The sequence below is a fragment of the Pundamilia nyererei genome, unplaced genomic scaffold (assembly GCF_000239375.1).
Source record: "Pundamilia nyererei isolate P.nyererei 1_Seehausen unplaced genomic scaffold, PunNye1.0 scaffold00005, whole genome shotgun sequence".
Taxonomy (NCBI): Eukaryota; Metazoa; Chordata; class Actinopteri; order Cichliformes; family Cichlidae; genus Pundamilia; species Pundamilia nyererei.
The window spans coordinates 1-14222 of record NW_005187406.1 but is presented as its reverse complement, the minus strand read 5'-3'; the positions used below and the strand labels follow the sequence as shown (position 1 = coordinate 14222).

General features: G+C 38.9%; 1 protein-coding gene across 1 annotated transcript; it reads right to left on the bottom strand.

Annotated features, from left to right (window-relative positions):
• Positions 1-1493: 1493 nt before the first annotated feature.
• LOC102200323 (glucagon receptor-like) lies at positions 1494-7961 on the bottom strand. Its single transcript, XM_005721943.1, has 14 exons — positions 7911-7961; positions 7303-7386; positions 6915-7017; positions 6683-6793; positions 5978-6099; positions 4763-4869; positions 4309-4465; positions 3890-4049; positions 3510-3570; positions 3361-3430; positions 3150-3241; positions 2908-3046; positions 1882-1923; positions 1494-1565 (listed from the first exon to the last, which is right to left on the bottom strand). The coding sequence occupies exons 1-14, from the start codon at positions 7959-7961 to the stop codon at positions 1494-1496; spliced, it is 1371 nt and encodes a 456-aa protein (XP_005722000.1).
• Between the last annotated feature and the right edge of the window lie 6261 nt (positions 7962-14222).

The window sequence follows — 14222 nt, the reverse complement described above, 5'->3', positions numbered from 1 at the left end:
TGGGGTTTTCAATCCCTGTACTCCTGGGTGATAACGTTTATAGAAGAAAATTAATAATGAAAAAAGCAAACTATATTACAGGACATCTCGCAAAGATGACTCTACATCGAATTTCCGTGTATAACTGCTTTTTCTTTTAAGTTTGCGATCTAGTTTGTGACTTGACTTGATCGAACTGTTCTATTCTTTACTTCACAACAGTTTTGTTTACTCATCGGCCATATTTTACTATAAATACCTGGGGTCAGCCATCCAAAGCAAACATGAAGAAGTGAAGTAGAGAGGTGATGAAGAGAGTGCAGGCAGGGGAAAGCAGGTGGAGATGAGTGTCACAAGTGTAAAGAGTCAAAGGGAAGATTTGCAAGATGGTAATGAGACCTGAGTGAAAGCCATGATATATGATTTGAAGATGGTGGTACTTTCAAAAAGATGTGAGACAAAATTAGAGAGGCAAGGCTGAGATGGTCTGGACATGCACAAAGGATGCTGAAGATGGAGATGAAGATGAAGACCACAGACAAGGTTATAGATGGAGTGAAGGAGGACATGTAGAAGGTTGGTGTGACAGAGGAGGATGGTAGGGACAGGGTGAGATGAAGGCTGATGATCTGCTATGGCGACAACTAAAGCAACCAAAAGAAGAAGAAAGGTCTCATCAACCCATAAACAAATCTATTTGCTTGGCTGATGTATAAACTTTTTAGTAGAGCCGCTTTATTCACACATTAAAAGTGTCAGTAAAAACAAATATCCATGTAATCCTTATCCTGCTTATAACACTCATTTCTCATGTGATATCTCATGTTTTAACTCATCACTGTCACCGGTTTTTACAAAGTGCATCCTCATATTCACAGTTTTAAACATACAAACTACACTAAGTAGTGTCCAGCTGGGACTCAGGAGGTTTAGTGGATTATCTAACAGTAGGTGGTTCAATCACTGGCTCCTTAAGTGCACAAAGTGTCCTTGGGCAAAATACCGAACCCCACATTGCTCCTGATGCCGCCATCCAAGTGATATTTAGAACGTGCTGTATGAATGTGTCAGTGAGTGGGTGAATGAAGCTTGTAATATTTACTGTTCAAGTGTTATATAAGTACCAGTTCATTTACTATTCACCGAAAATGAAATGTACAATGAACGCAAGGCTGTATTCAGTCTGAATCTGTATTCACAACATGTGGGAGTAGCTCCACAGGGTCTTTAAGATGAATGAGGAAGGACACCTGCATTCCCTGTGACTTGTCCAATCCAATCGCATCCTGATCCACATGGCTTTGGATGTTGTCTTTCTCTAACTCTGATGGAAAGTGCTGTAAAGAAGCATGTGGTTGTGGAGAGGTTGGTGGCTGCTGACGCCTCAAAATGCGTGCACTACCAGGACTCAGGGAACAATCAGGCACCGGTCGACTTGCTGACACAAAGGATCCATTGCGCTGTGGCACTGTGGCAATGGAAAAATTGTCTTCTCGAGAATCCAGCACAGCTAGTCACTGTCCACAGCATACAGTCTCCGTCGCCATTCTCCACCTGCCCACCTTCCTCTTTAGCTCTGCCTGCACCTGCACCCAAAGAGGATGATAACTTATTTAAGAATTAATGTTCTTTTTCATAAAGCTTCCGGCAGTTTAAAGCCCATTTGTTGTGATGTCATTAAAATTAGACTGTTAAGGATGCAAATCCTGCAACAGAACATTTAGAGTAAAAAATAAAAGAATACAGAAACAATAATGCCTGTTTTTTAATTGTGATGTTGTCCCATCAGCCCTAAGAACAACGTCTCAACATTAAAAATATACACTTTTAAACTTGTGGTTTAAGTATTTTGCCTGTTATTTACAAAATCACTTATAGCTATGAAACAATGAAACAACAAACCTCTTTATTGCCAAAGCAGTAGAGCACAGCCACCAGAAATCCCTGGAGACACCAGTTCATAAAAATAGTCCAGTTTAGTTTGAGCAAGATGTTCTTTGCTTAATGAATCAATTAGATCACATCTAGGCAGCTTTTCTTTTCTTCCCCCCCCCCCAGTGACACACATAAATTGATCAGCCACAACGTTGAAGTCTCTGACATGTGTTCAGAATTACAATGATCACGTTGTCACAGCTTTGGCCCCTCAGCACCAGTGTACTCCCTGACTTCTCATGTAATGCTGTGTGGCAGAGAGAGGACTCAAAATGCAGGCTTAACTCAAAACTCAGCTTTAACACAGAGCACAGCTGGAGTAAACTAACTGAACCACTAATGCTCCTGTCTGACTGACTGACTGACTGACTCACACACAACATGAGAAGAAGTACGATGTCAACATGACAAGAAAGCAAGGGAGACTGAGGGCTTAAATACACAGAATAACAAGAGGATGGGCAACAGGTGGAAAGACAGCTGGAATCCAACTAATTAAACAGGAAGCAAAACTGAACATAATGCACATGAGACGAGGAACAGTCAAAGTAAAACAGGAAGTGACATACACAGTAAGACTCACAAGGATGTGAGCTTGACATTAGGACAGGGGATAAACAGACATGGAAATACATGACAGACCTGGGAGACAAAACACAGACTGGACATGAAAAAGGGAACATACATGAAATAGAGCAGTAGCCAAAACTAGAAGATAACTAAAACTCAAAGAACATCAACAAACATAACAACTAAACATAACCATCTCAAAAGTCCAAACAAACTCAAAAACCTGGGCCAAAGACTCAGGACCACGACACGGAGGCGCCTTTCTGAGGTGAACAAAGCGTCCTGTCACACCATAAAAAAACTCCACTCAAGCATCTAGGGAAGCCTGATCATCAGAGGAGGAAGTATCACGCACTTGGTTTTAACGTCATATCTGATCAGTATGTCTGCAAAACCAGCGGTCACTCACAAGTTCTTGCCTACCTGAAAGGAACTGATAAAAAGTGTGAAGAACACTTTGATGTAGCGCAGAACGCCTGTCGTCTGCTCATCTGTAGCAAAGACGAAAATCACCTCATGAATTCCAAACAGAGGAATGAGGGTAAGAGTTGCCTTGGCGAGCCTAAAAAAATGCAAATAAAACAGATAGGTAACTTGTCCCACTGCAGAACTATGATCTGTCTATCTCTGATCCAGCTCACTAAACAAATGCTGAGAAAACTTGCCGAAGTTTGTAATCGGTGTAATGAGTTGGGTTGATGGCTCGCAATTTGGAAAATATGACCTTCAGGATCTTCATGAAAATCAGAAAATTTATCTGTTGATCAGAAAATCATAATATGTATTGTTATTTATTCAGATGTATATCATCCAAAGTATTATGAGCCATGCAATATAAATGCAGACTTTTGGGACTATTTGCAGAAATCATCTTACAAGTGAAGCTAAAAGAACCGGGAAACGAATAATCCACCAGTAGTTCATGTTCTCATTGACAGCCCAACACCTAAGAAAAAAAGGTAGATAGATGTCACCACCCCTTCTCCACAATGATCTGTCACATGAGGACACGTCTGCACACTTACTCTTTGTTTTCTTTCAACATCTTCGCCACCACCCAGGGAACAACGAACAACAGTGGAGTTCCTAATGTGAAAGCATCAGAGATCACCGGGTTCAGTACTGCAGGTTTCAAGAATAAGTTTAAGAATCAAATAGCATGCTGTGTGTATTGTTCCATGGTATCCATATTATAAAAGCTCTCCTGCTGATGCAGAGCGTGCTTTGTCCTTTGAGTGCTCGAGTAAAGGCAGCGCTAAAGAGGAGCAGAGGCGTCGTGGTGACACATTTCTATTGTTCTGCAACATGTCAGCTTAAAGTACTGTCAAGATAAAGTGTTCTTTGACAAAAAGCAGATTTAACCCCTTGAATGTATGATTCTTTTTTACGAAGAGATGGAACTCACCCCAACCGAGATAGATGTAAAGTAGGTATTTGTTGCTGTCAATGAAGACTGAAGCAATAAGCACTGAGTACAGATAAATAGCCTCTCCGAAGAACCAATAATGATTGGCCAGGACACAGTACTGCATGATCACCTGTGCTATCCTGCAACCAACAGCAGCCTAAAAGAAATTGGAAAAAAACCCCATGAAAAATACAAATTGCATATCAAAAGTCTTTGCATGGCACTTGTAAAATTTCTAAAACTTGCTATTTTTCATAAAATAGTTTGCAAATTAGCCACCCATTTCCATGGGAGTGGTCTTTAAACATGCTTTACGTAATTACCTGAATGCACTAGCATCAAAGCAGTACGTCCTACACACTGATCTATTGCCAAATAATCTAAGCAAATAATTAGCAGTAAATTTCGAGACGTACCTGATGACTGAGCATCTCACTCACATCAGTCGGCTTCATGATTTCTCTTCCCCAGTGATGTTCCAACATTGTGTCTTTAACAATGACCGCTACAGCTCGCAGGATGAAGGACAGGAAGAGGTTAGCGTGAATGTAGTTTCTGGTGCAATGCAGTTTCCTGCCAAGGAACACAGAGTAATACAATTTCAAATTGCCTGGATTTAAAAACATGCTGTGGATTCTGGCGCTTTTAAAAAAATGATCTGATTCACAAAGGAACATAATTTACAACTATTGTGCTTTTAGGATCTTGGATTACGGATCTTAGCAGCGGTCACTGAGTAAGGAAATAAAAGTTTCAGCATGTTATGTGATGATCTGATGATCAGACTTTTTACAAACTTTTTATGTTTTGTGGAGTTTTGTTTGACAGTATAGTGAAAAACAAGATTTCCACATCTATCACAGAGCTTACCTAAAGCTTAGAAGAATGATGAGAGCTGTTATAAGCGTGAAGAGGGACAAGGAATAGCCAACGGTGTACAGCATCCTGAAGCTCACCATTAACTGTTTGAACCACAGCTGTAAAGACAAATTTTCACTTTTATTAACTAAAAAACTAAAATTACTTAAAGTGAAGAGTGAACGAAAGCCAAATCAGGAAGGGCCTCTGCTTTGTTTGCAGATAAAAACTTTTGGCATTATCAGATGATTGTCATTCACCATATCAGGACGAGTTGAATACATCAGTGCTCTTGGAAGCAAGCCGTCCTGGCTTCTTTTCACCGCAGGCTTATAATTTTCTTAATGGAGCTATTTTGAATGAATGATTTGCCGGTTATTTTTGAGCCATGGGAAGCTTTCACAGTGACTCACACTCTTGCAGGGTGAAAGAAATGTGGCTGAAGTTGTAGTTTGAATGGGAGTGAAGGACTTTTGTACAAGCAGCTACTCTTCAAGCTTTATTGAAACTTTCAAAAGTACAAAATAAAATGGAAATGGAGACCGTAAAAAGTAAACGTTTCGCCCTTTGAAACTTGTTGACTGCAGCACTGATATTTTACACTGTGTGTTTATTTATTACACAAACGTTAACCCAAAATGAAGCAATAAGTTCAAGTATTTGTTTCCTGTCTGACTTTATCGGCCCGTCTACAAAATTGGTCCAATTCACTGAGTTTTTGGCAAAACTGTGAAAAGGATACGTTGCAGTGTGTCATGTTTAGCAGGTCGTCATAGGTTGCATTTACCCAAGTTTTAAAAACAAAATTTTTAGATGCAGTTTTTTCACCTTTTAGTTTTTTCCAGCACTGAATGTTTTTTTTTATATTCCTGTTTTTTCAGTGGCTAATGTGCATTTTGTAAAGGTATTTATGACTTTGGTGTATTCTTGTTTGTACAAAGAACTTGTGTAACCCCTTACGCTCTTGTACACAACTGTGTTATTATTAATATTATTAATAAAAACAAGCCTCGAGGTGACTGTTGCTGTGATTTAGTGCCATACAAATAGATACTTTATTGTTCCACAAGGCAAATTGTCAGGAATGAGTTGAGTTGTTTACTCATGGAGACCTGCGTGTGATAAGAAAGGACCACAGTTTTAACACACACTGAGCACTAAACAAAAGAAACTATGTTTCCCCACAGAGGAAAACAAAAGAAAAAAAAAACTACTTTGTAGCCATACCTCCTGAGACGCAACCTCTTTTTCCTCCTCACATTGTGTCATATCCCTCCACACCTGTCCATTGTCCTCTCTCTCCCAGTGGCCATCGTATCCACATCGCCTACGTACAACACCCTGGGACACTGGACGAAACACAGTTAGTCCTTCAGTCACCACCTGCCTAGTACAAGTTAAGGGAAACTGGGGGCTCAAGCATGCAGAGGCAAGCTAAATCACTGCTCACAGGTCATAAAGATGCATAATGTTCATGATTGATGAACACAGGAAAAAAAACTGACTTAAAGCTACTATATAAAAACCCGTAGTTCATTCTGTCCTGGAAGTCACTGCAACTCTTCCAGAAAGAAGAAGAAGAAGGAGAAGAACCCAGATATGAACATGATCCAGAGATATATAAATCATTTTGCATATCTCATAAACATTTACTATTTACAGAGCATCCAAACATTTGGTTTGTAGATGATCAGCATAACTTCTATTTGCAGTTAGTTGAGTTAGTGAGTTAGTGAGTTAAGCTCTCACTGCCAACACTTAGTGTGTGCTTTACTTTCATTTTAGTGTCAGCAGTGAGGATCAAAATGTACAATTAAATGTAAGATTGGTTATCCACAGCAAAATCTCACTGACCAGTAATAAGAAGAGACTGGCAGCTACTGAAAGGGGAAAAGGACAAACTGACAGACACAGACAGTTTTTTGTTGTTACCTTTGTCATACCAGGGCAGGTAGAAAGGGCATGAGATGTTGATCATAACACCAGCAGGAGTATCTGGCCAGCAGGCATACCTGTCAAACGTCCGGTTACAGAACAAGCCCGCTGGAAGGCCAAACAAAAAGAAACTTAGGAGAAAACCCCAGGTTTGATTTAACATTTCAATAACTCCTTTGCTATTCCATCACATATCGTCCTTTTTTTCCTCTACCACGCAGTTGCTTACTTTGAGGCAGTGACTCATTTCTTATCGTGTTGAAACAGTCTTCTTTGTACTGAACCCACTTTCGATAAGTCTCCTCCAGAACTTTAGCGCTCACCTTTTCAACCTGTAATGAGATACATATAAAAACACTATTCAGAACATGATGTCAAAGAAGAGTTCTGGCTCTATCATGATTTACTCGCTCTCAGGCTCAGACCTTCACTTTAAACCTTTTGTTTATGAAGGGCAACCAATCAGAACGAAAACTACTAAAACAGGGGATAACCTTAAAACCAGAAGAGCTAAACCGGCTTGTTTCATGAAGAGGATTAATTGAAGAGATGTATCAAAGTTAGATAATAAAAAAAATAGCCGTAGATATCCTCTTTGTCTATTTTCACTGGCTAACCTTAAGTGGGTGGAGGAACAGCAGGCAGGTCAGCACTATAAAGTTGTGAGTAAGGTCCATCGCTGCAGACTTGTTCTTCTTTATCTGCAAAATTGAGAGGAGGCAGTGAAGTACAGTATATGTGACGGATGGAAGTTGTTAGAAGTTGTTAGAAAGTGGTTAAGATCACAGAGTAAAAACATTTGAGAGAGTGATTTTTCATGAATTGAACTTCAATGGCCATATCTTTTCTAAAGCACTCCAGTAACCTCAAAATGGATCTGAGCTATTACAGCTCTAAAAGCACAGACTTTGTCCTGCAGTCCTGGACATTTTCAATTCATTCAGTTTAATTCAACCAATTTTTCTTAAGTTTAGTCGTTTCTGATGGTACTAAAATACAAAAATGGGGCTGCACATGGGAGGTCTCCACTCTCTCCCACTCTTCCATCACTTCGATCTTCTCGTGTTCAAGTGTTTTCTGGACTTCCAACAATTTCTTCTTTGTATTTTTTACATTTCCATCTTTGTCTAATGAATTCCTATTTTGCTCATTTCAAGTGTTTTTGCATAATTCGCATCCTTTTTGCACTCAGCTCATCGAGTTCCTCCTTTTCGGGACCTCAGACCTTGCTGAGTTTCCCGATTGTCACCTTGTTCTTGTCTAGGTTGATACACATATTTGCTCTTTCACCTAGCAGCCTTTGCAAGGTTTGCTTAGCTCTTTACGCGTCCTGCTTAACTGAAAATTCTCAGCCTGTTTCGCTTTAAGGGCCTTTCGCAGCTCAGTCAGCTCATGATTCATAGTTTGTGGATCAGTGCTCAACAATCTTGTTGTAGTTCTTTGATAGTTAATTTTGGCCTTTTCACCGGGAAATGAAGCTACCTCAGAAGTTCAAAGCAGTCAATACTTTTGTCCTCTGAAGTTGCCTACAGCAGAATGAGGTTTTGTTCCCAATGCAAATACTTGTTCACAGATGTGTCGAGCAGATGTGTTCTGGTAGTCTGAAAAATGCTGAAACTAAGAGAGATCAGAGCTCTAACAAACATTTTAGCAGGTAATAAAATTGAAAAAAAAATCTCAATCACAAGATTACTTCATTGTTAACACCGTGCACATACTCATTTAAAATCAGACGTATATATATACTTTTATACTGTATGTATTTTTTGTTTTGTTTTTAAATCTCATTATCAGTCTTTGACCAGACAGCAGTTTAAATTGTGCAATAAAATTTGGAAAAAATGCTTTTCCTCTTTTGACTTTCTTAAATAAAATAATGCTGACTGGCGACCTGTCCAGAGTATACCCGCCTCTCTACCTCAGTGCTGTGTGACATGGCTAAAGGTTAACCCACTGGTGCTACTGCACAGGAACTCCACTATTAGCAAAAGCCTCTCAGGGGCTCCATGTCCCAACCATCTGTGGGAGGTCCACCTTAGGCTGAGTGCAGCCTGCCACTGTGTACCAATAAGCTGCCAAAACACTGATTTCTGTCTCCTGGCAGGCGGCATTTCTGAATCATTCCCTGCAGCAGCGTGAAGCATCACATGGGGCTTGGTTTCTTTGTAACCTGCCCCATGTGGAGCTTCCTCTAGCCTGTCACTCACGTAGTGATAAAAAAAAAAAATCCAAAGAAAACCACAACTTAAAGACAGAAATGCGATTCTTGTAAACAACTGGAGCCAGGGACTTGCTAAGTGTGGCCATGGTTACCTCAGGCTTGACTCACGACACCTCTACATGCTTGTTCCAGCTTTTTAAACCCCAATCCAAAATAAGTTTATCCTAAACTGCTCATTAAACCAGATGAAAACTAACCTTCTAATATTGTGTGGTTTCACTGAAAGGACCGCTGTGAAGGGATGCACAGTAGCTGTGGGGTCTTCCCATTAAGATTAATGCATTTTAACATAGAATAAAACTATAAGAGCAAGAAACTCAAAGCATTTTAACAAGAAGAGAATGGAGGTATGAAGTCTTAAGCACATCACACTTTTTGTACTTGCAAAGACAATGCTTTTAAGCTGCACTAAATAGAAAATGAAGCTATTATTTTTTTTAAGAAAGCATGAACGTTTTTTTCTCTTTTTTTCTTTTAAATCTGTCGATTTTTCAACCTCGGAAATTCCCTTAAAAATGCGACGCTACGTTAGTAAATAAATGAATTGAGTCCTGCAGCATATTTTTGCAGAGTGCTAACACTTTCCTTTTATATAAAGAAATAACAACAGTATTTGGGGACATCTGTGGAACAGCTCTAACAGGTTATGGAGAACAAAGAAAACATGTATTTACTTACAGCTTTTACGTCCTTTGGAAATGAACTGCGCTGCTCTCAGATGCGCTGTGGGCTGTGGAGATGTTTGGTCCTGAGCGTGTGTGAAAGAAACTGCAAGTTGAAGCTCCACGGAGTAATCCGTGATGCCCTGCCCACCATCTGCCTTTGAATACCGATTTCTCCTTTGGTGTTATTTTTAGAATATAGCTCTATGTTATTTTTTTCAAATTGTTTGAAATTTTTTACTTTTCTTGCTGTCAAAGCATCCATTGATTAAATGTACATTAAGTGACACTATCAAATCTTTTTGAGTAGTATATTGTCTTAGTCATACGTAATTACATTTCTGTGTCCATATTTTGCTCGATGATTAAGATCGAAGCATGGAGCAGGGGTGTGTCAAGAGTAGTGGCAGGGGTGGCAGTGGCCCCAATGATGCCTCCCCTACTTGTACAATACCGCCCCTCACCAGCAAACCAGAATCTGAGATTTATTTTTTTCCAACTGGTTGATGTCAGAAAACAAAATTTTTTTCCATAGTGACTCACAACTGCTGAGGGTGTCACTGACCGTGTCTCGGACTGGATGGACGAATGTTCTTTTGTTCACTTATAAATTTTGAATAATTTAGCGCCCAGCTATCTTTCTGAACTACTCCACTTATACAATCCCAACAGAGCACTTAGATGATCCAATCACAGGCTCCTAGCACAACCTAGGTCTCGAATGAAGTCGAGAGGTGACCGGGCCTTTGCAACCGTGGCACTTAGACTCTGGAATAACCTCCCTGTTCATATTCTTACTGCCGAGTCTATCCAGTCTTTTAAATCACGTCTTAAAACTTATCTTTTTACTTTGGCTTTTGATTCTAACTAGTTGGCTGTTCTAGCTTGTTGTGTTGTTACCTATTGTTTGTTTTAATTGTCTCATGCTTTTACTGACTGTGAAGCACTACGGTCAACGCTGTTGTTTTAATATGTGCTATATAAATAAATTTTGATTTTTTAAATTTATTTTGAAATGTTGAAATATTGCCATGTTATGCTGCTTTCTGCTTTATTTTTGCAAACAAATATTGAGCTTTTGCCAAACCATTTATTTAAAAGCTTTAGTTATTTAATTAAATTCTAACACAAGCCAAATTGCATTACATAGTAGTAACCAATACTTAAATAAAGGGTGCTTTTTTCAAAATGAGCTATTAGTTAATGTGATTAACTATCACAATAGTAAAAAAGCATTACTTTGTTAACCACCAGTTTGCTTAGTATTAATAAGTTTCATCCCCCAAAAATCTGTTATAATTTTCCCTTTGTTGGCCTCATCAGATTGTTTAGTTTCAACCTTGTAATTAAAAACATGGTTTTAGTCCAGCAGAAGAGACTTACAAATCTTCCTCTAATGAATACCTTCACAGACATTTTGAGCCCTTTGAGTGCATCTCGTTCATTGAGAACAGATTTATTACCTAAACCTCTGAACACAGAGTCACATTTGGGGTATTATATTTGTGCACCCAGATGAATGTAACCCTTCAGGCCTTTGTGAGTTGCTGCTGAGCGGTTTAACATTATTATTAAGCAGAACTTTCACAGTGCTATCTTTGCTACAAAACAGTACTTGACTGTTGAATGCTGTGTGAATTTGTTTTTTTAAACCTGGTAAAAATATGCACATGCATTTGAATAGGCTCTAGCCTTCTGTATGTACTTGGGGTTATTGTTTGTCTTGACACTTGTGCGTTTACAGATGTTGTTGTTGCAGGACGCTTCTCTATGGTTTCATAATAAATTTCCTCACCTGTGTGTGTGCCTGACACACACACAGGAGAGGTTTATTGCCACAATGGAGAGGTTTATTGTTTATTGTTTATTGTGCTGTGGGCAGCGGGCTCTGGTAATCACAATACTGACATACTTTGCAGAGCTATGCTAGAATGTGACAAGACAAATGAAATGCTAACACTTTATAGCTTTTTGTTGTTCTTTTAACATTACTGCTTATTATATTATCATTGCGCAGGATGTATAATGAATTTACCAAAGCTTTCTATTGCCGTATAACAACACATACTTATCCTTAGAGTTTACTTTGAACCCACATAAAGCATGCTGCACAGTAGCCATGATGGTTGTCTCTTTCAGTGAAGGTCAGTACCTTATTGGACTCTGAATGCTGGCAGATGTTGAAGTTTCTGACAAATTGAACCAGGGCTATTTTTAGGCATGGATAAGCTCTGTGGTCACCAAGGGTGGTAAGGTCCCTGGTGAGGGTATGAGTAATTCTGTATGAGCATGTGTTCTGAGCTGTAGTCACTTATCAGTGAGTAAGTAACTTTACAACTTATATATAATATATATAATCAGTTTTACACTTTGTACTTCTAAATGTTAGAGTAACATTTAAATAAGGGCTTCTATTTTCTTATCAGATCATGAGTTTCACAAATCATTCAAGTGTGGGCATATTAATTGTATTATGTGTTATATAAATACATTGTCAGCTATAGAAAGCCTTCATTTGACAGCTTGACTGTTAGACCTGTCCCTCACTGGCAAAGGGTTGTAGTTTGTTGTTATCTATCATCCACCTGCCCTTACTCAGAGTTTTCATCTGATTTCTCAGTCTTTTTTTTATCTGGTTTAGTGCTCAGTTTAGATAAAATAATAGCAGCGGACAGTTATAATATTCATCTAGATGCTGAAAGCAGGAGCCTTAACAGTGGATGTATTCTATTTTTAGACTCACTTGGTTTCTCTGAAAATGTGAATGAGCCCACACAGCACTGTGATCACACTCTGGAAATTGTTCCCACATATGGCATAGAAATGGAACATTTAACAGTATTCTCTATAAACCCTCTTTTGTATGATCATTTCTTAATAACATTTAAATTTACAGTAATTGATGGCACAGCCCGACCTGTCCAGGGTGTACTCTGCCTCTCGCCCTAAGACAGCTGGGATAGGCTCCATCCATTCATCCCAGAATGAATGGATGGATGGATTAATTAAGCAGGAATACATAAGCAGGAATATTTCATTACAGGAGATGTTATCTTCAACACCACGTGCCAACAGATCAGAAATGCTTGACTCGCTGGTGTAACTCACCAATGTCCACCTTAAAGTAAAGCATTACCTCACAACTACATTCATTACAGTTTATGTCTTTTTGAAATTTGGGCTTAACAAGCGTTGAGAGATTTTTTGTTTGTTTTTTTATTCTTATTTAGACGCCTCATCTTGTGTATTGCTGAGTTATGAAGATACAGTTTTGATGATGGTACAAAACATGCACTCTTTTAATTATGAAAATAAATATTAAATCACATACTGAGTCATAAATAGCCATAAGTAAGAGTTTTAGAACCACAGGTGGATAGCAATGTGCATGATGCACACAAACTCCCACACATGCACAAGAAGAAAACAAACTAGCCACTCTATCGAGACCGATGATGAGACCATGACAGCTATGAGCTTTCATGACTGTTCTCTGTTAAAAAGAAGAAGAAGAAATGATTACACTGATATGATCCCAAGAGATAAACAACACTAAAGGTTGCCTGAGCACGGACTCTCTGAGAGCATTTTGGCATCTTTTCATATCTTTGATTCTGCTGCCTGTTTTTCCCCCTTTTGATGTAATTTCGAAATGCCTGTCTGAATTGTTATCTCTGTGTTGAGGAAAGATGAAAAGAGAGTAGGCTGTTGAGTTAGAATACCGATAATAATTTTGCACTTTTCAATGCCGAACACGTGCGGAGCTCCAGGGACAATAGGAAAATGTTGCCTCTTGTGGGGTTCAGCTTTATAATCTGAGTAGAAGACGAACACTGACCTTTAAAAAAACTCTTGATCCTTTACTCAAAATCAAGAATTTGACTAACAAGTTCTTTAATGGAGCTAGATGGCATTGTGCTGGCTTTGCAACTAGGATGCCGTTGATGCAGTGGGTGTAATTCACAAGAACATTCGAACAGCTTGAAATTGTGATCAGTGCAGATAAATGCTTTTGTACTGCACCTGCAGTGTACAAGGCAACTTCTGTAACTGGAAAATATTCAAGTATTGACTGACTCCACACCTGTCACTGTGGGAGGTCTGGATAATGGGAGACTAGCACAGTTTAGATAAATCTGCATTCATTTACACTTGGCAGTATTTAAACTGACACAGACTTTGGCCTTTTTACTCGTTGTGTTGTCCCACTGTTATACCGTTTTTCCTGCAATGGACACTTCAGTCAATTCTTACTCTTCTTCCTGTTGGAAACTGTTGCCCCTGCTTTTTCTACACAGTCATTTATTCACTATCCACAGCTTTTTCTTCAAAGGCTCTTTAGATCTTGGCACCATGACAGTACATACTCACTTCAGTATCACATCAGACCTGAGATGTCAGAGCTCCACCTGCAGCTCCCTAAGGAACCCGTGTTTGTCAATTGTTGATATAAGAATCTGGCGTACATATGTATTTTTTTTCATTTAAATGACCACAGACTGTCAAGTTTATTCTTCATGTATATAACACATTTATTAACAGGTACCGTTTCAATTAAGTCCATATATTTACATTCCACATATGTCACAAAAACTGTACAAATTACATGTCCTATTACATATATATATATACACACACACATACATACATACAT